This window comes from Mustela putorius, unplaced genomic scaffold (genome assembly GCF_011764305.1).
Source record: "Mustela putorius furo isolate JIRA1106 unplaced genomic scaffold, ASM1176430v1.1 tig00000196_pilon_pilon_pilon, whole genome shotgun sequence".
Classification (NCBI taxonomy): Eukaryota; Metazoa; Chordata; class Mammalia; order Carnivora; family Mustelidae; genus Mustela; species Mustela putorius.
The window spans coordinates 11,217,159-11,237,557 of NW_025421310.1; the positions used below are offsets into that span (position 1 = coordinate 11,217,159).

Below are 20,399 nucleotides of genomic sequence, written 5' to 3' on the forward strand. Positions count from 1 at the left end.
ACCAAACCGGACCTACGCTATGCCCAGTGGTGTGCTGGCAAACACGCGCTGGCATGCAGGGGTACTAAGAGGCTCTGATTTGTCACCTCTGCCAATTTCCTTCATCAGCTGTTGGTGCAGATGTGATATCTGGAGCAGCTGCAGCCACTCTGGGGCCACAGCAGAACTAGGTTATGGGAGGAAGTGGTTTCCTGGAATCAGCCTACCCTAGGATGTCTTGTGTTGGGAGATAATACTTTTTCTATACTAAACCTTTCTATCCTTGTGGCTGGGATCCTGCTGAATGGGGTGTGTGTGTGTGTGTGTGTGTGCGCGCGCACACACACACACACACACACACACACACACGGTGGACTTCTCAGAAGACAGAAAGTTGCCAGGATGAAGCCCCTCAGCTATTACAGAATGAGGACTTTAGCAGGGGAATTGGGGATGAGGTTTCAGAGGGAACGGTATATCCAAAGACACAGAGGAATGGAAAGTGTTCCAGAAAGTGTATTTGGATGGAACTGGAGTACAGAGCAGAACTTGGAACCATGTGAAAAAAGGCCAGAAAGTGGGGCAGGGCCTCCTCCATGGGCTGAGGAGCTGGAACCTGATCCTGGGGCTGGGTTGGCTCCAGGACCCCTCTGGGGCTGTGTGGGAAAAGGGCAAGGAGCCAGGCAGCTGGAAGCCAGGGGTCAGGGAAAGTCTGGGTTCCTGGGGTCAGCACTTGTCAGCTATGCTCATGACTCTGCTGTCCCTCGCAGCCAGCCATGGGGAAGACACTGTCCTTGAGCATCAATGGTTCTCTCGAGACCCCCCCCCCAAAATACCTCATCAGCCGACAGAAGCCAGACAGCAGGCATTCCAGCAGCAGTGGGGACAAAGGCAGGATGCCAGGGTAGCCATGACCTGGGCAGCTGAGGCCAAACCATCTCGAGAAGGCAGGCACAAAGCCAACCCTTCTCAGGAGGGAGAGGACTTCCCTAAGTTAGGGATGCAGTGAGGGTCCAACTAGACTTGGGGGTCTCGGAAAGAAGGGAGCACAGACTGGGAGGCTGTGGAAGCTGAGGGGCAGATGTAGGGCTCAGGGAGCAATGTGTGAAGAGCCACCTGGCCCTCCCCTCCCCCAGGCGGCCACACAAGTCACTGGCCCCCCAGGGAGGTTGATGTCGACTCCACAGCCCCCTCCCACCAGCTGCCTCGGTAGGAACCCAGAGCGTGTGTGTGTGTGTATGTGTGTGTGTGTGTGTGTGTATGGGGGGGGGGGTCCCAGGAGGATCACAGGTGTTGGGTGTCCGACTGGGGCAGCTGTGGAGGCTGATCGGGAACCTTCTTTTCTAAAGGGTCGCCATCCTTCTGGTCACCCACTGGAGCTGGGACAGGTGCATCATCTGGAAATGCAGGGAGGCAATGGTAGCAGTAGGCATCCCAGCTTCTTCCTCCCTCGGACCTGGAGTGGCCGCCAGCACCCTCCCCGCCCCCGGGGTGCCCAGAGCACCTGTGTCCGGGTGGAACTGGAGCTGTCCCTCGGGGCCAGGGGCTGGGCTGTTCTGGCCTTGCTGCTGCTGTTTTCTTTGTTCCATTTGCAGGACAGCCTGCAGCGAGTGGGGCAGATTGCGTGGGCAAGAGGGGATGATACCGAGTCTCCATGGCAACCTGCTAAGTGGTCCTGAACCCATCCCTTCCCTATGGGCCTTGGCATTTTTCTCTCTCTCTGAGAGTTGGGCTTAACAGTAAGAAGATCCAGTTTTCCCTCCCCTGTCATGGCTTGGTTCATACCTCGGGACCGGGAAGCCTTCACTGAACCCTTGCTGAGTCTAGCCTCCCACTCTGTCTTTGGTCTTCCTCCCTCCCACTTTCTTGCTTAGAGCCCCACTGCCCTTATCCACCATGGCAGCCACAGAGCGGTCAGGGATGGGGACACCCGCCCTTACTAAAGATGGCGGTCACCACCTGAGAGTCTAGTAGTGATGAACATGGTGGCCACAGGCCTTCCCAGCTTCTGAATATACAAGGACAGAGGCCATCAGGGACTTAGAGGATGGGGCCAGCCTCCCTGGCCAGTCACCTGCTGCAACTCTCTCTTCTGGGCCTCCAGGCGGCCCTGAGAGCGCCCCAGGGCCTCTGTCTCCTGGCTGAGGCGCTGCGCCTTGGCATTCAGCTCTGCCTCCCGGGCGGCCAACTCCTCCTCAAAACGCCTTAGTTCGTCCTCCGTGTAGGCAGGGTGCATCTCCACTGTCTGCGAGGTGAGGGCAGGGGTCTCAGCAGGGTGCCGTGAGCCTTAGCCCACCTGTGCTGGGGAGGGCGCCGCTAACAGAGGCGGCCTGGGTCACGTGTGAGGGCAGAAGAGCTCTGCGTGGAAGCTGAGGGTGATAAAGACCCAGAGAAAGGGGAGAAGAGAGACCCAGAGGGGGATGGAGACTGAACCCAGAGACAGAGGGAGGCAGAGAGCCAGGGTAGGGGGACAGAGACCCAGAGGGTAAAAGAAATGTCCAGAGACTCTGAAAGAAGGCTTCGGGCTGGGGGGAGAGAGGCATTCAGGACTCAGAGAATCCTCCATGGTCTCACCTCCCAGCCCTCCCCGGTGTCCCCAAACTCCTTCCTCTGGGTGGATGCGAGGAACTCCTCCAGGGTCACAAGGCGGTCCTGGTTGGTGTCCACCTGGGGAGCCAGGGTAAGCAACAGAGCTGGGCCTCACTCCACCCCAGCCCCCATCCTCCCCATGTCCCGTTCCTCATCTCACGTTCTTCATCACGTGCTCCCTCATGCGAAGCCGCTCCTCCTCCATCTCCCGCATGTCATCTTCTTCGTTCTTCGGGTCATACACCTTCTCCAGCTGCAGCAGTGTCAAGGGAGGGGAAGGACACATTGAGGGGTCCAGGGCGACCTCTCACCTAGGCTACTCCGTTTCTTTACACACAGAGACCACGCAACTTCAACTCCCAGAAGTCCTCAGGGGCCCCCTGACACTCCTGGTAGCCTCCTTCTGTCCCAGGGGCTGCTGGGAGTTGTAGTTTCTCTTGAGTTCCCATCCAGGGGGACCCAAGGGGACACATGTCCAATGCGGGCATCCTCTGCACCCGTGGTTCCCAAAATGCTCGCTCACCTCCTTGGTGAAGAGGGCCTCCAGCTCCTGTTCATCCAGGACCCCATCACTGTTGATATCTGAGGGGGAGACAATAGGGTATCTTGGGGGTACTGAGTACAGGGTGGATCAATTCTTTCTGCTAGAGAAAGAATTGGGGGCTGATGTGGGCTCTGTTATGAGAGGACAGGTATCCTTGGGTCTCCAACAATACAATGATACCTTTCAGGCTTCAGTACCCCATTGGCCAGTTGCTAGGACAGCCAGATCCCTACCAACCAGGGTCTCCAGAAGGGAATAAACGAAGGCGGGCTTTGCCAAGACCACTCTTGGGATGGTCATAACGCAGGACTACTTGATCCCTAACCCCTGATGATCTAGGCACAGGATCAAGCCCTTTGCCCAGGAGCCAGGGGTGTCAGAGGCCTCTGTCCCAGAGACCCCGGCCACAGGAATCTCTCCACCTGTCACCCAGCTTGTATGGCTCCGAGGCTCCAGGTTTCTCAGCCGCATGGGCCACGCTCGCTGTCCCCCCGCCCCCACCCCTCGCTCACTCAGATCAGCGCCCACACTGGTCCTTCAGAGGAGGCTGGAAACCCTGACCTCGTAAATCCAATGTTTAATTTTTTTAAAAACATTTTATTTTTAAGCATCCTCTACAGTGAGTGTGGGCCTCAAACTTAAAACCCCGAGATCCAGAGTTACATGCTCCACTGACCAAGCCACCCGGGGGATCCCGCCAATGGTTAATTTTTCACCAGCATTTTACTTGACTTTCTGCCCTTGGCTTCCAGAACATCATTTTCTCCTCCCAAATACCCCTCGTTCTCCTTCGTTGGTTCCTTTGGCTCCATCCTCCTCCGGAATGCTACCTATCGGTGGGCCCCAGGGCTCAGGCCATCTAATCCTGGAATCCATCATGTAGCCGCCAGCCACACTGGCCATTTAAATTTAAATCGATTAAGATAAAAAATCCCAGGGGGAGTCTGGATGGCTCAGTGGGTTAAGCAACTGTTCAACTGTTCAGCTCAGGTCATGATCCTGGGAGGGATGGAGTTCCACGTCAGGACCCCTGCTCTGCAGGAAGTCTGCTTCTCCCTCTGCCCTTCACCCTGCTCCTGCTCTGTCTCTCAAAGAAATAATAAAATAAAAATCTAAAAAAAAAAAAAAAATCCCAGTGTCTCACCCCACTTGTTACCAGTCAAGCATTCAACAGCCACATGTAGCTGGTGGCTGCCATATTGGATGGCACGGAACATTTGGATCATTACAGAAAGACTGTGACTGGCCCGCCCCTCTTCAGATGGGTCCCTCCAGTCCCTCATCTACCAGTGCCTCTACACCTGAATATCCAACTGTCAACTCTCCTGGCCACATAAGTGTCTGACAGACATCTGCAGTTTAACACGAACGGACTTAGTTCCCAAATATGGCTGCTCCCACCAAGTACCTCAGAGTCACCCCTGACCCTTTTTGTTAGCTCATAATCCTCATCCAGCTGCATCCAAGCTGCGAGTCCTACCAGCTTGCCCTTCGAGGTAAACCCACAATCCAACGGCTCGTCCCTCCTTCCCAACCAACTGAGCCACCCAGGTGTCCCTCTTCCCTCCTTCCCATGGCAAAGCCACCAGCATGTCCCGTCTTCTCCAGGCTTTTGGCCCTCCCACCATATAGCCTATCCTCCACACAGCTGGATTCTGTCAGCCCTTAAGGCAGACAGAAGCAGTCCCAAACAAGACAAATTCTGTATGAGTCCACTTGTGTGAAATAGCTAGAATTCACAGAGACAGCACCCAGAAGGGAGGTGGCCAGGGGCTGGGTGGGGAGGAGTAGTGGGGAAGTTGTTGATTGACCAAAGAGTTTTCCTTTGGAAAGGATGAAGAATAATTCTGGACTTTGGCTGAACAACATGTGGGTGTCCTTAGCCTACCTGAACTATCCACTTCAAAAGGGCCAAAGATGGGACATTTCATGGTTAGGTGTATTTTACCACAGTTACAAATTAAAAAAAAAAAAAAAAATCATGTCTCAAAACTAGAGAATTCAGTTCCTTGGTGTGTTTCAAGAGCTTAACAGCCACATGGGGGCTGGTGGATACAATACACTTTCCGCCCATAACCCTCCTGTCATCTCTTCCACGTTACTCATCTCTTAGCACTCCTCGGGGCACTATTATCAAATCCCCTTCCTTGACTGTCACCCCCCCACCCCCCACCCCCAAGATCAAGAGACATCTTGGCATTGGTGGTGTGTGAGTTTCATGGGCGGCTTGTGTAAAAATTCTAGAACATCTGGGCGCCTGGGTGGCTCAGTGGGTTAGGCCGCTGCCTTCGGCTCAGGTCATGATCTCAGGGTCCTGGGATCGAGTCCCACATCGGGCTCTCTGCTCAGCAGGGAGCCTGCTTCCTCCTCTCTCTCTCTGCCTGCCTCTCTGCCTACTTGTGATCTCTCTCTGTCAAATAAATAAATTAAAAAAAAATCTTTAAAAAAAAAAATTCTAGAACATCTTATACTACCTGGATTTTTTAGATTCACCGAAATACAGCGTTATCAGTTTGCCTGATCACTGGCTGTGTGAGGGGGGGAGCTCGGTTCCCTTCACAGGGGGATCCACAGACTCTCCACGAAGCTTGGTCTCAGAGGGAACTGGGGAAATGTCTGCTGAATCAATGAGCCAGGCCCAGCTAAGCTCCGCGGACTGCTGGCAGCTTCTGGGACAAGCACATCTGAGGGGGTCCTGGCAAACCTGGGTTAGGTTCCTTCAGAGGAGGAGAATGAAGGGATACGTGTGTCTGAACCACCATGGAAAAGATAGCCTTCCAGTCCCTGGAGGCCTGTTTATTTGGCAGCAGGGCTCCTAGGCTACTGTGGGAGGCACGCCCAGCCTAGCCAAGTCTGATGGCTCAGTTAGTGGGTATCAGCCTGAGAACCGAGGAGTCTAGTGTATCCCTGAAAAGAGAACTAGATCTTCACTAGAAGGTTCTAGCAATGCAGAAGGGTGGACCCTTCTAGACCAACAGGAGGGTCAGGCTCAGATCTCTTTGGCCTGCCTAAGCCTCACTGCAATGGGGACACTTCTTAGAATTCAGGCCCCAGAAAGGTCAGAGCCTCAGGGTTCAGCCTGGGTCTTGGGGCTCTTCCCCACCTTACCATGCAGTATGAAGAAGGTCTTGGGGTTAAACCTGTTGGGGTCCAATCCATCCAGCTCCTCCCATACCTCCTTCAACTGGGCTTGGCTGCCCTGTGGAGGGGAGAGCCAGGGGCTCATGAGCAAGAAGTCTGAGTCCCTCCCAGCCCTCGAATGTCATGCCCCTCAAGCAAGAAAAACTACAACTCCCAGCAGCTCCTGGAGGTGGCTGAGCATATTTAAAGGGCCTTCTGGCCTCAGGATCTGCTGGGAATTGTAGTTCTTTGGCTACTTTCTCATCTTGCGGTGCCTGGAGAGTTGGACTTGGTGTGGGGTAGCCACAAATGAGGGTTCTTACAGGTACATTGACTTTGGGGTGCTCTCGGTGCCGGCGTTGTTGTTCTTCCAGCTTTCTCTCTGCCTCCTTTCGCTGCTCCTCTCCCAGGGACTCCAGATAACGGCGTCTCTCGTGTTCCTTCAGCATCTCATAGCGTTTGAACTCTTCATGATGGGCTGCGTCGTACTGGGCGAGGTCCCGGGTGGCCTGGAGAGAGGCAGATGGTCACACCTAGGCCCTAATTTCAACCTCCAAATTCCAGGCCCTCAGCCCTGAACCTGGTCAAGGGCCACCCCAATCTCCACCCAGTCCTGGGCTCCATGTCCTGAGCTCTCTCTTTTTTTTTTTTTTTTAAAGCTTTTATTTATTTGACAGAGATGACAAGCAGGCAGAGAGAGAGGCGGGGAAGCAGGATCCCCGCTGAGCAGAGTGCTGGACGTGGGGCTTGATCCCAGGACCGCGGGATCATGACCTGAGCCGAAGGCAGAGGCTTAACCCACTGAGCCACCCAGGCGCCTCCCACTTTTTTTTTTTTTTTAAGATTTTATTTTTTTATTTGACAAAGAGAGACAGAGAGCTCAAGCAGGGGGAGTGGCAGACAGAGGGAGAGGGGGAAGCAGGCTACCCGAAGAGCAGGTGGAGGCCGATGCGGGCCTTGATTCCAGGACCCCGGGATCATGACCTGAGCCAATGCAGTTGCTGAGCAGAGAGCCTGCTTCCCCTCTCTCTCTCTGTCTGCCTCTCCATCTACTTGTGATTTCTCTCTATCAAATAAATAAATAAATAAAATCTTTAAAAAAAAAAAAGATTTATTTATTTGAGAGAGAGAGATAAAGCGAGAGAGGGAACAGATGTAGGGAGAGTGGGAAAGGGAAAAGCAGGCTTCCTGCTGAGCACGGAGCCCAATGTGGGGCTCGATCCCAGGACTCTGGGATCATGACGTGAGCTGCAGGCAGATACTTTACGACTGAGCCACCCAGGCGCCCCTTCCCTATGGCTTCTAAAGAGAGTACAGCTCTGCCAAAGTCTTGGTTTGGACTCAGGGATACTGATTTTGGACTTCTGGCCTCCAGAACTGGGAGAGAATACAATTCTATTTTTTATTTTTTTAATTCAAAAAAGAATTTTATTTTTTAAGTAACTTCCACACCCAACATGGGCCTCGAACTCACCACTGCAAGATCAAGAGTCAAGCGTTCTAATGACTGAACCTGCCAGGCGCCTCACATTTGTTGTGTTAAGTCACTGAGTCTGTGGTAAGTTGTTACACAATGCGATAATTTCAAGGTGTCTTAAGCTATTAGGTTTGTGGTAATTTGTTATAGGGCGGTATAAGAAACGAACACAGCTGCTGTGTGGGGAACAGGTTCTCACAACGAGGATAGGTCTACAGGCATTGAGTGGGTAGAGAGCAGGGATGCAGCTAAACGTCCTATAATGCACAAACCTCCCCCACAACAAAGAATTATCCAGCTCCAAACGTCAAGAGTGCTAAGTTGAGAAGTCCTGGTGAGCTCGGAAGGCAGAAGCAGGGAGCCCACTGAAGAAGCAGCTATGAGAGATGTTGCGAGCTGAAGCTAGGAGAAGGACGGTGGGGCTGGAGAAAAGCAGAGTTTCTGGAATATTCTGGAAGTGACTGGCAAAAACATTTCTCAGGGACTGAGCCCAATGCCAGGAATACTCAACTGACGGCTATTATCTTCAGGGCCACTAGATGAAGCTCCAGGAGGCCAGAAACGGGGCACTCCAGGTTTGTCCTGGAGGCACTGGGGACCCAGGGAAGGAATGCAAGCAGGGAAGAGGCAGGGTCAAGTCTGGGCACAGCCTTGCACTCCCCAGCCCCGCCGCCCTTGGCTGTCCCCATGAGGCTGGGCTGGAGATCCTGCTTCTCAGATAAGGGCTCTATTAGCTCCTATGGCTGCTATAATTGTACACTTGGTGTAAATGTAAATGGTGTAAAACAACACACATTTGTCGGAGGCAGGCCCCTGGCCAGGGCGGCCTCCGCCATTAAAAGATGGCGCCTGGCTAGTTGCCAGGTTAGGATTGCCTCGTGAGACTAAGCAGAACGCCCAAAGAGGAGGTAAACAGCATTGGTTGCTAGCGAAGTTGTTCGTTTAGGTGCACAGCCTGATTCGCTCCCTCCTGTACCCTGCTCGCTGATTGGTCATGTAAGCGTATATAAGTGTGTAGACTTGCGGAAATAAAGAGAGAGAAGATGCGTCTGAACTGGGGCTTCTTGCCATCCTTGCGGGCCGAGGGCGACAACATTCAGGGGCACCTAGGTGGCTCAGTCTGTCAGGCACATGACTCGATCTCAAGGTTGTGAGTTCAAGCCCCACATTGGGTGTGGAGCCTACTTAAAGAAAAAAAGGAAAGAGAGAGAAAGAAAACAACACACATTGATCATCTTGTATTATGGAGGCCAGAGATATGAAAATAGTTTTACAGAGCTCATATTACAGTGGAGGCCGAGCCATGCTCCTTCTACAGACTTCTCCTTTCTAGAACTGCCTTCCACACTGGCAGCTCCTTCCCCTGTCTGCAAAGCCAGCAACTGAGCACTTTCTGCTTCACACTGCTACCTCCAAAGGTAGTCACACCTCCCTCTGTGAGGACACGGAGGGCCCACCCGATAACCCAGGGTAATCTCACCCGCTCAGGACCCTCCGCTTAATCCCCTCTGCAAAATCTCTTTCACCAAGAGAGGTCTACGCAGCCAGAGGTTCCACTGATTGGGATGTGAAGGGTGGGACATCTCTGGGGGGCGCGATTCTGCATGATTCTGCCACCCCCGCCCCCACCCAAGTCATATGGGGAAGGACAAAGCCGAGGAAGGATCTGAAATGGTCTGCATGGAGCCCAGCCCATTCTGCCTACACCTTGCTCTCCCAGAGAGAATCTGGGGAGGCTTCCGGGGACTGCCTGGCCTTTGCAGCCACTGACCTCGGAGAACACCAGGGTGATGGAGCACATGTCCCAGGCTCCATTCCCTTCTCCCTGTCCATGAAGCCTCCTTCAGTCCACTGCCCAGAGCACCCCCCCACACACACACACTACCGTCTGGATCAGCAGCTCCAGGTCGCGGGCCTCGAAGGTGTGCTGATTCTGAGGGTCCAGATGTTCAAACTGCTTCAGGAGGCTCAGGTGATCCACCTGTACATCTGGATGAGGGAGACGTTACTTTAAAAAAAAAAAAAGTGCACAGAAGTTCCTTCTTTCAAAATCCCTGGGCTAGATCTGCTCTGAAGGAGGTCACAGCAGGTACTGGGAAAGCACAGAGGATGTCCTGAATGAAGCTGGGGCAATCAGGGAGGGCTTCCTGGAGGAGGTGACACCACAGCTGACTCTGATGCTCAAAACAATAACCATAATAATAATCAACATGTATTGAGTACTCACTATATGTTAGGCTCTGCTTTAAATACATTAAATATATTTAATGCATTTTTAAAATACTTTATTTATTTAACAGAGAGAGAGATCACAAACATCAGGCAGAGAGAGAGGAAGAAGCAGGCTCCCTGCTGAGTGGAAAGCCTGATGAGGGGCTCAATCCCAGGACCCTGGGACCATGAGCTGAGCTGAAGGTAGAGGCTTAACCCTCTGAGCCACCAAGGCACTCCTATTTAATGTATTTTTTAAAAATTGTATTTACTTATCAGAAAGAAAGAGAGAGAGAAACACACAAGCAGGAGGAATGGCAGGCAGAGGGAACAGCAAACTCCTTTGCTGAGCAGGGAGCCCAATGCAGGGCTTAGTCCCAGGATCCTGGGATCATGACCTGACCTGAAGGCAGAAGCTTAACCGACTGAGCCATCCAGGCATCTCTAGAGCATTTATTTCTCACAAAAATCTTAAGACAAAGGTTCTACGATGATCCCATTTTACAGATGTGAAAACTGAGGCCCAGAGAGGGTCAGGGACTTGTCTAGGTCACCATCATCTAGGAAGTGGCAGAGAGAATATTAGAACCCATTGCCGGACTCCAGAGCGCAAGTCCTGTTATGGGCTGAATTATGTGCCCCAAAACCCATTTGTTGGGGTCCTTACCCCCAGACCCTCCAAATGTAACCTTATTGGCAGAGAGGGTCTTCCCAGAGGTGACCAAGTTAAAACAAGGTCTCGGGGTAGACCCAAATCCAAGAGGACTTGTTTCCTTCTAAAAGGGAAAAAAATTTGGACACTGCAGGGAAGACACGAGGCAGAAGCTGGCCGTATCCAAGCCAAAGAGAGACCCAGAACTGATTCCCAGCAGAAGAAACTGATCCTGCCACAACCTGACCTGGGACTTCCGGGGTGCTAAAGCCAGCCTGTGAGGGGCAGCGGGACATGTAAATCAGACCCAGGCCGGCTCTCCAGTGGCTCCCGTTCTGGGAAGGGAGAGAACTGTACACACACGGGAAGGCCGGGAACCTGAGGTCTTGTGTTACCATGGGGCCAGCTCTGCCCAGGGTGAGCCCAGAGGAGGGACAGGCTCACAGGACACAGACACAGATCAAATTTCATGATGCATTATTCATGCCACTAATGGGGGCTGAGCCCCTACCCCTGGGCCAGACGTGGTACCTGGCCCTGGGGCCGCCATGGGAACCAGACAGCAGCAGCGTGGGCTCCCCTTGCCCCCAGCACCCAGCAGGAGACAGAGGACCAACACACGTGACCCTAGCAATCCCAGGGATAGCAACCAACAGAACCTCCCTTGAGCAGCCCCATCAGGGTAGGAGCTGAGACAGAAGCTTGGCCAGCAGTGCAAAGAGCCTGAGAACATCCCAGGCAGAGGGAAGTGCCAGGGTCAAGGTCCAGAGGTGACAGACACACGCTGCCCGGAAGCGTTATTAAAAACGCTGACAGGAGAGGGCACCTGTAAAGGGAGGGGTCGGGTAGGCAGTGCAGCCGTGAGGACCGTGGACTTGGGCCTGCTGACCTCTGGGAAGCCGGGGTGAGTCCTAAGAAGAGGAGGGACAGGATGTGGACTGGATGCTGTGATGGACTGCGTCACCACCCCTAAGACGCCCATGCCCTAAACCCTGGAACCCATGACTAGGGGATCTCAGGTGGCAAAGTGTGACTTTCAGGTGATTAAATTAAGAATCTGGAGATGGGGAGGTGATCTCGGGTTACCCAGGAGATCCAATGCAACCATAAGGGTCCCTCTAAGAGGGATGCAGGGGTGCCTGGGTGGCTCAGCGGGTTAAGCCTCCGACTCTTGAAATTTCGGCTCAGGTCATGATCTCAGAGTCATGAGATCAAGCCTGGTATTGGGTTCCACACTCAGCAGTCTTATTCCTGTCTTCTGCCTCTCCCCACTGCTCATGCTCCCAAGAATGCGCGTGCGCGCTCTCTCCAACAAATAAACCTAAAAAAAAAAAAAAAAGAGGGAGGCAGAGGGGGAAGGCCACGTGAGCACTGAACACAAAGGCTACATACTAGCTTTGAGGACGGAGGAAGAAGCCACCTGCCAAGGAATGCCACTCCAGCAGCCAGAAAAGACGAGGCAACAGGCTGCCCCTAGGGCCTCCAGAAGGAGTGCGGCTGTGCTGATGCACTGATTTTTGCTGGGTGAAACTGACTTCCGATTCTGATCTCCCAACTGTAAGGGAATTGGTGTGTGTTCTTTAACCCCTGAATTTGTGGTGATTTGCTGCAGTGGCCACAGGAAATGGCTACAGGATCCCCCTGGCTGCTGAAGGAGTGCAGGGGCGGGGACTAGGACCCAAAGCAGGGGAGGCACCAGGGAGCCCAGGGAGGAGGCGACTGCAGTGATCCAAGCGGGACCCAGGCAACAGCAATGGATGGTGAAGTGGTCAACTCTGGAACTGTAATAATTAAATCAGCAGACAGCCGTGGGTGCCTATGCAGGCCATCTGGTCACCGTGGAGCTCCAGCACCTGCCTGGTGCCCGGCACACAGTACAACCGGAGACACGTGTTCGTCAGTGGACCCGTGGAATCAGGTAAGTCGTGAAAACAGGCGTGTCTGACTTTGGCTTGGGTCGTGGTCTCGGGGTCCTGGGATCAAGCCGCGCATTGGGCTCTGTGCTCAGAGCAGAGTCTCCTTTTCCTTCCCTCTGCCCCTCCCCCTGCTAATGCTTTCTCTCTTTCGATCATTTAAAAAAAAAAAAGGGGGGGGGGGCGCAAGGGTGGCTCAGTGGGTTAAGCCTCTGCCTTCGGCTCAGGTCACGATCTCAGGGTCCTGGGATCGAGTCCCGCATCGGGCTCTCTGCTCGGCGGGGAGCCTGCTTCCTCCTCTATCTCTCTGCCTGCCTCTCTGCCTACTTGTGATCTCTGTCAAATAAATATAATCTTAAAAAAAAAAAAAAGAAAGAAAGAAATGAAAACAAAGCCCAGTTCTCCTACTGACCATCAACACCATCCACCAAGGCTCAGCACCCCCTTCCATAACATGGGAGCCTCACAGGATGTCCAGAGATAAGAGGGTCCATCTCAAGAAAGGGGGCATGTCCTTACATGTGGTCACGCCCCATACCAGACTACCACAGAGCCACAGTAAGTATAACAACATGGGAGGGGCGGGGGCGGGGCTGTGTGGCTTGGTGAGTTCAGCACCTGCCTTCAGCTCAGGTCATGATCTCCGGGTCATGGGATCGAGTCCCACATCGAGCTCCCTGCTCAGTGGGGAGTCTGCTTCTCTCCCCCGCTCTCCCTCCCCACGGCTCGTTCTCTCTCTGCCTCTAATAAATAAAATCTTTAAAATTTTTTTTAGAAATTAAAAAATATATACCACTACGGTCCATAGGTCCATAGCCAAAGGGTGCAGACAACCCATATATCCATCAACCAATGAGTCGATAAACCCAATGGGGTCTATCTTTACATTGGAATAGTACTTGGCCCCCAAAAAGGAAGTTGCTGACACACGTTACATTTTGGATGAACCTTGAAAACTTTAGAAGTGAAAGGTCCAGACACAAAAGGTCACAGACGGTAGGGCTCCATTTATCTGGAGTGTCCAAGAACAGGCAAATCCAGACGCTTAACCAACTGAGCCACGCAGGCATCCCTACATCAATATTTTAAATGAAAATGGTTTTCATTTATTTATTATTTATTTTTAAAGATTTTATTTATTTATTTGACAGAGAGAGAGCACAAGTATGCAGAGCAGCAGGCAGAGGGAGAGGGAAAAGCAGACTCCCTGCTGAGCAGGGAGCCTGATGTGGGACTTGATTCCAGGACCCTGGGATCATGACCTGAGCCGAAGGCAGCCACTTAACCAACTGAGCCACCCAGGTGCCCCATTAAATGAAAATGGTTTTTAAAAATAAAAATTTAAAAAATGAAACGGAGAAGCAAAAAACAATCCACCAGTCATGTTAGCGGTAGATGGTTCTAGAAAGAAAACTCGGTCAATTTTCTATGCACATCTTAGGTGGTGGACAGGGGTGGGGTGGGGGTGGTGGTGAGTCCCTAGGAGGGAGGCCATCCCACCCCACCCACCCCTGCTTACTGGGCTCCTGCTCCGCATCCATCTTGGCCTTGAGCAGCATCCGTAGCCGAGACACCTCCTGCCTCTTGAGCTCATCCAGCTTGGTGCGGACATGGTGGCTGACAAAGTCCAGCTCCCGGCTCAGCTTTCCACTCTGCCCAGGTGGAGGGGACACTGGTCAGGCTGGGGGCCCTGAAGGGGGCGCACGGGGCAGCCTCGTCCTTTCTCTGCCCTCCCGGGAGACTTCTACCAGCTTTGTGAAGCCTGGAAAGCTTACAGACCCTTGGCCCACCCGCTCCCCAAGCCTCCGAGACCAGGTCCAGCCCTGCAGCCTGGCGTCTGAGGCCCTGCCCACCCCAGGAGCCCCGAGGCCCACCATCCGTCAAATCACATTTGGTTCCAGCAGCACGAACTGGGCATCAGCCTCCACACTCAAGGCTCTTTCCCCCTCCTGGGCTTTGCACATGCTGGTTGGTCCCTCTGCCTAGGATTCTCCCGCCACCCCCTTTCTAGGCCTAAGCAGATCCTCACTGCCCTTAGACACTCAAAGCACACAACACCTCCCTTGAAAGATCCTCTGGGCAACTCCCCGCCCCCCTCCCTGGGGTGCCTTCCCTGGGCTGCCTCTCCTCTCACTTCAGATTCTGTTTGTTGCTCAGAGCTGACCCCAACCCTCTCCTGCTCACAGCCCCCATGGCTCCCCAGGGCCCCCAGGACAGAATCCCTGCGGCCGGTACCCGAGACCCTGCACACATCCACCTCTCTAGCCCCATCGCCCCTGTCTTTATGGCAGTGATCATGAACCACGGGGAGACACGGAAAGTACCAGAATGCTTTGCTTATACACAAAGTTCCCGCTGTCTGAAATGCCATGCCTTCAACCCCCCATACACACACACACACACACACACACACACACACACCACAACAACTTCTACACCACAGATATCCCCACTCAGACTTCAGACTTCACTTGGGCAAGGGGCACCCTTGCTCCAAAAGTTCTCTCTCACTTGTCATGCTGGACTGTGCCCTCCTGAGGCCCGCCCAAGGCCCTCTGCTATCTGTCATTGCTCAGACTGTTTTGGTCACTTGAGACTCACAATGGGGCTCCCCGGCCCACAGGGCCCATGGCCCTTGAGAGGCAACAGGACACAGTGACCATGAAGACAGCCCCATTCACCCAACCAGTCAAGCATCTACTCTGGGCCAAGCCCTGTGCTGGACTCCCTGGGTCTGTCCTCTAATCTTGCCCACAGCCCCATTTTACAGATGGGCAAACTGAGAGCCCAGCAAAAGCCACTGGGTATCAGGTCAGAGTCGTGTCTCCCCATATTCTTTTCCTACTCAAGCAGATATTACTGCCACCACCAAGGATGATGACTGACATCCACTGTGGCCTCACGATGTGCCAGAGCAGGCCCTGAGGTGGGGATCTTCACCATCCTACACCTCTCACGTCCCGCAAAGTGTTGCATCAGAACCCCCAGTATCTGAGAAAGACAACAGGGTCCAGAGGGTGAGGCTGCTCAGCCCGGAGCACATGAGGAGGAGCTGGGATTGTTCATTGTACTGGGCACCCGTCGCTCTCCACACTCTGCCTGCCTCACTGGCCCTTCTGTTTCCAAGATCATTTCCCACTGATATGATCTTGAACCCTGGCAGCGTGTTGGGGATGGCTGCACCTCAGGTTATCCCAGGTGGGCAATGGGAGGGACTGAGCTTTAGGGTCTCTGGCTCTGCTGGTCCGTCACTGGTGGCCAGGTAGATGGGGGTGACATGGGAGCCCCAGAAATGCCAGGAGGCTTTGGGGGAGCAGGGCCACCTGGGTCCTCTCTGGGACCAAGGACTCAAGGAGGCCCCTCTAGGTGGGGCATGCCCACACGCACCTGAACGGGGTGGGGGAGTCTGTGTGCGGCAGGGCAGGAAGGAGGAAAGGGGGCCAGTCAGCCCCATCTCCTTGTGGAGGGGGAAGCCGCCATCAGCCAGCCCTGTGGGGACACAGAGCCTATATGGATGACAAACACTGCCATGAGGGCCTCCATGGCCCCCTTCATAAAATGACGACAATCTCGGCCCCTCTGGAGGCCCAACGTGAGCTAGAGGGGAGGCGAGCTGCAACCACATCTCCTGTGTCTTGAATTCTTCCTGAGCAGGACACACCAGCCTGGCCCTCGGGGGACCTGCACGTGCATGGTAGGTGCGAGGACCGCCACCCTGTGCATCTCCATCCTTGACGCATCTCACCTCTAGTGATCCTAAGCTGAACCCTGTAACGCAGACTCGGCTAGTGCGCCCTCTTTACAGAAGGGGAAACTGAGGCACAGCACGGGGCGGTCACACGGCATGGAGTGCAGAGCAACAGGAACGAGCACGCGCCCCTCGTTCCCTCCCACCTGGCCTGTGCCCAGCCGCACCTTGATGTCCTCGGCATTCGCAGCCTGCAGCTTCTCACGGAAATGCCCGTCTGTCTCCAGCACGTTGATGACTTCCTGGAGGTACCGGTGGTAGTACAGGCCAGTGTCCTGAGGGGACAGGGATGAACACAGCGCCCCCCCCCCCCGTTCTCCCTGTGCTTAGGAGCCAGGGCCAACATCCCTGGGGGCTGGCTGAAGGACCCCGAGGCCCCGTGCTGGGAGCAAGAGGCAGGCCTGCCCCATGGGACAAAGCTTCTAGAGCCAGGTGGCCCTGGTTCTGATCCCCAGCTGCTCCGTAAGACCAGGCTGATCCCCTGGGCCGAGGTACTTGTCTCCTCCCAGGCCATTGGTGGAGACAAAGTAGACATCACACGGGGAGACAGACACCCAGCCCGACGCCACACATGGAGCGGGTGCTCAGGGTGGACACACCAGTATTTGCTGGCGAGCCGTGAAACATACTCTCATCCATCGTTCATCAGGCAATCCCCGCGCTCCTACCGCGCACTAGGTGCTCTGCTAGGGACTCGGCAAGTGACCAAGACAGACAAAAATCCCTACGCTCCTAGACCCAGACTGGCGTGTGTAGGTGGGTGGCATGCCTGGGTGGCTCGGCCCATTAAGCATCTGCCTTCAGCTGGAGTCATGATCCTGGGGTTCTAGGATCGAATCCTGCATCAGGCTCCTTGTTCAGCGGGAAGCCTGCTTCCCCCTCTGTCTGCAGTTTCCCCTGCTAGCGCTCTCTCTCTCTCTCAGTCTCTCTCTTCCTGTGACAAATAAATAAAATCATAAAAAATAAAATAGGCAATAAATTCCCTGCTTCTCAGCGCCATGGTGAAAAGTACACAAGATGAAGGGCCTGGCACGATCCTCAATCTATTACTGCCATCATTTTGTAAGTAGCGAGCACGCGGTAGGAGCCGGATAACCTGATGGCTCAGCCAGGCCCCTGTGGGTATACCGACTTCCCACTGGCTGACAGCAACCCGAATGTATTCCCTTAGCGTTCTGAAGGTCAGAAGCTCAGAACAGGACAGGGCTGAGTTCATTCTGGAAACCCTAAGGGAGAATCTGTTTCCTTGCCTTTTCCAGCTGCTAGAGGTTGCCCGTGTTCCTTGCCACATGACTCTGCATCACTGTGACCTCTGCTTACGTTATCCTATCACCTCTGACTTTGACCTTCTTGCTTCTCTCTTATAGAGAACACTTGTGTTTACGTTGGGCCCACTTGGATAACACAGGCTAACTTTTCCTTCCATCAAGAGCCTTGTCTCGATCACACCTGCAAACCCTCTTTTGCCCTGTAAGGTAAGATAGTCACAGGTTCTGGGAATTAAGGTGTTGACATCATTATTTTAAAGTTAATTTATCTGTTTTGTTCTATTCTATTCTGTTCTATTCTATTTTTAGTAATCTCTATACCACAGTGTGGGACTCGAATTCAGAACCCCGAGATCAAGAGTCATATGCCATACAGACTAAGCCAGCCAGGTGCCCCAAGGTGTGGACATTTTTGTTTAGCCAACGGGCTGGAATCCCAAATCTTCCAATTACTAGCTAGGTGACCTTGTTAGGACAGCTAGAATGCCTAGTTCACTTTAAATTTCTGATAAACAACAAATAATTTGGGGCGCCTGGGTGGCTCAGTGGGTTAAAGCCTCTGCCTTCAGCTCAGGTCATGATCCCAGGGTCCTGGGATCGAGCCCCGCATCGGGATCTCTGCTCAGCAGGGAGCCTGCTTCCTCCTCTTTCTCTGCCTGCCTCTCTGCCTACTTGTGATCTCTGTCTGTCAAATAAATAAATAAAATCTTTAAAAAAAAAAAAAAAAAAAAAAAAAAAAAAAAAAAAAAAAAACAACAAATAATTTATAAATATACTGCAAGAGTTTACTTATATGCAACATTATGCATGCTTGTCTGAAATTCAATTTTAACTGGGCATCTTGTGTTTTTATTTGCTACACCTAGAAACCTCAGTTCTTGGGCAAGTTACTTAAACCCTCTTGTGCTTCAGCCTCACCTGTGAAGTAAGGCTTGGCGCTCCCCATTGAGGCCCCACGTGACCTGCCCCCTCCCCATTCTGCTCCAGTCCCACTGGCCACCTCCATGTCTCTCTACTCACTCTGCTCTCCACACCACAGTGTCTTGGCCCAGGCTGTTCCCCCTGCCTGGAATGTCCTTCCTTGCATTTTGCACTTCAGTTCACAATCCTTCCTCTCTGACCATCACCCTGGTGTCCACTCTCAAGAAATGTGTGGGATGAATGAAGGGAAAGGGGACTTAGAAGTGCCTTCTGTGCCTGCAAAGATGTCACCAAGCACAGGCCTAGCTCACAAGGTGGGACCGCCACACAGGAGCATAGAACCATCCCCTCCAGAGACAGTGACGTGACCCTTACTGATGAAGGCTGTAGGAGCAGTCAGGCCAGAAATCAGCGCCTGAGCCTTGGGAGTCTCAAATTCCCTAAGACCAAAGGTTTCACAGCATCTGATAAACACATGTTGGGACTACCTTCACAGCTTTAACAACTCCCACGAGCTCCAGGAAGCCAGCACACCCCAGTTAAGGAACTCCACCTGCCCTAGGTGTTACTGGGAAATGTAGTTCTTTTTTCAGATTCCTTCTTGGGGATGGCACTTAAAACATAGGGGGGTAATGCAGATTTGTCACTTAAATCTGACCTCATTTCCCCCACGCCTCAGAGCCAGGGACTTAGAAATATGCACATACACACGTATACTAGCCCCGAGTTTTTCACCACGTCAAAGCCCCAGGACGGCAAAGAATGGCAGTTAAACTTAAAGCCGCGGCGGTGGGGGAAGTATCCACCCAGGAGCGACGCGGATCCGCGGGACTGTAGTACCACTTGCAAACACCTGGCGGGAAAGCAGGGCAGGGCCACTCACTGGGCTCTCGGTCGCAGGGCTCTCCTGCTTGGGCGTCCCCCGCTCCAGGGGCAAGGCCAGGACAGTGCGCAGCAGCAGCAGCGGTGGCAAGAGGAGAAGGAGGGCTGCGCTGGGCCCAGAGGAAGGCATGGCGGCGTGGCCTGTGGGGGGCAGAAAGGTGGATAATGTCTGTCCCAAGTCAGACAGGACTCCCATGGACCCAGCAGTCCGGGCCTCCAGCGCCGCCCCCGTCCCCCTTCTAAGAGCCAAGACTCAAAGCGTCTCGTTTCCCGGGACACAGGATTCCGCACCTCCAGCTCTTCCTTCCTGAGACCCAGAAGTCCTAGCTCCCAGCACCCAGTCTCTTCGTTCAGACTGAGGAATCCGAGATCTCAACCCCTTTTCCACAGAACCAAAGGTCCAGGCCCCTCAGCCTCCCTCTTCGCCAGGATCTAGAAGTACTGGTGCCCAGTCCATCCCCCCCGGGACCCAGTTTTCCAGCCCTCTGGTCCCCTTCTCCCGCTCCACCCCACGACCCAATCTAGGACCCCTCCCAAACCCTAACCTTTCCTTCCGCGCAGAGGGCGTTTTCCCGGGCTGAGACCTCCGGCGCGTTCGGGTGATTTCCCCCCGAGGCCCCGCCCACTTTCCAGCAGAGGACCCGCCCTCAGAGGTCTGATTGGTCCGCGTTGGCTCCAGGTCCCAGGTCCCTGTCTAGCGATCCGCCCCTTGCCGAAATCGCTCGTCTGTTCTCGAAAGCCTCGGTTCCCTTCTCGGAAGCTCTAACTCTTGATGCCGCATTTCCTGCGGAGAGCGGAGGCTTTCGAAGAGAACTACAATTCCCTGCAGGCAGGGGAAAATGAGGCCACTTCCGCTGGCCAGGAGGCGCCTGCCTCCGCCTCCTGGCTGTTGTAGTTTTCCGCATCTATTTTTCCACAAGAAGTGGCTGCAAGTTACAGATCGGTAGCAATTGGCACAGGTCATCTTATAAATTTCTAACATATAATATATGAGATAGATAGATAGAGATATATATCTAATAAAAGCCATGTACATCTAATATAAGACACATATATGTATACTCCATATACACACATGGATATACATATACGTAT

At 53.5% G+C, this 20,399-nt stretch overlaps 1 protein-coding gene across 4 annotated transcripts; it reads right to left on the bottom strand.

Annotated features, from left to right (window-relative positions):
* Positions 1-477: 477 nt before the first annotated feature.
* Positions 478-20,007, bottom strand: NUCB1 (nucleobindin 1). Of its 4 annotated transcripts, none has more exons than XM_013063998.2 (13): positions 19,850-20,007; positions 19,306-19,445; positions 16,401-16,475; positions 14,005-14,137; positions 9,595-9,698; positions 6,556-6,741; positions 6,221-6,311; positions 3,092-3,150; positions 2,729-2,821; positions 2,554-2,646; positions 2,054-2,224; positions 1,484-1,580; positions 478-1,376 (listed from the first exon to the last, which is right to left on the bottom strand). In XM_013063998.2, the coding sequence occupies exons 2-13, from the start codon at positions 19,432-19,434 to the stop codon at positions 1,264-1,266; spliced, it is 1,344 nt and encodes a 447-aa protein (XP_012919452.1). In that variant the 5' UTR covers positions 19,435-19,445; positions 19,850-20,007; the 3' UTR covers positions 478-1,263. The 4 variants fall into 4 exon arrangements, with proteins under 4 accessions (XP_012919452.1, XP_012919451.1, XP_044932994.1 ...); XM_013063997.2 differs by having other exon boundaries at positions 16,401-16,508; XM_045077059.1 differs by having other exon boundaries at positions 16,401-16,508; positions 19,276-19,445.
* Positions 20,008-20,399: the final 392 nt, after the last annotated feature.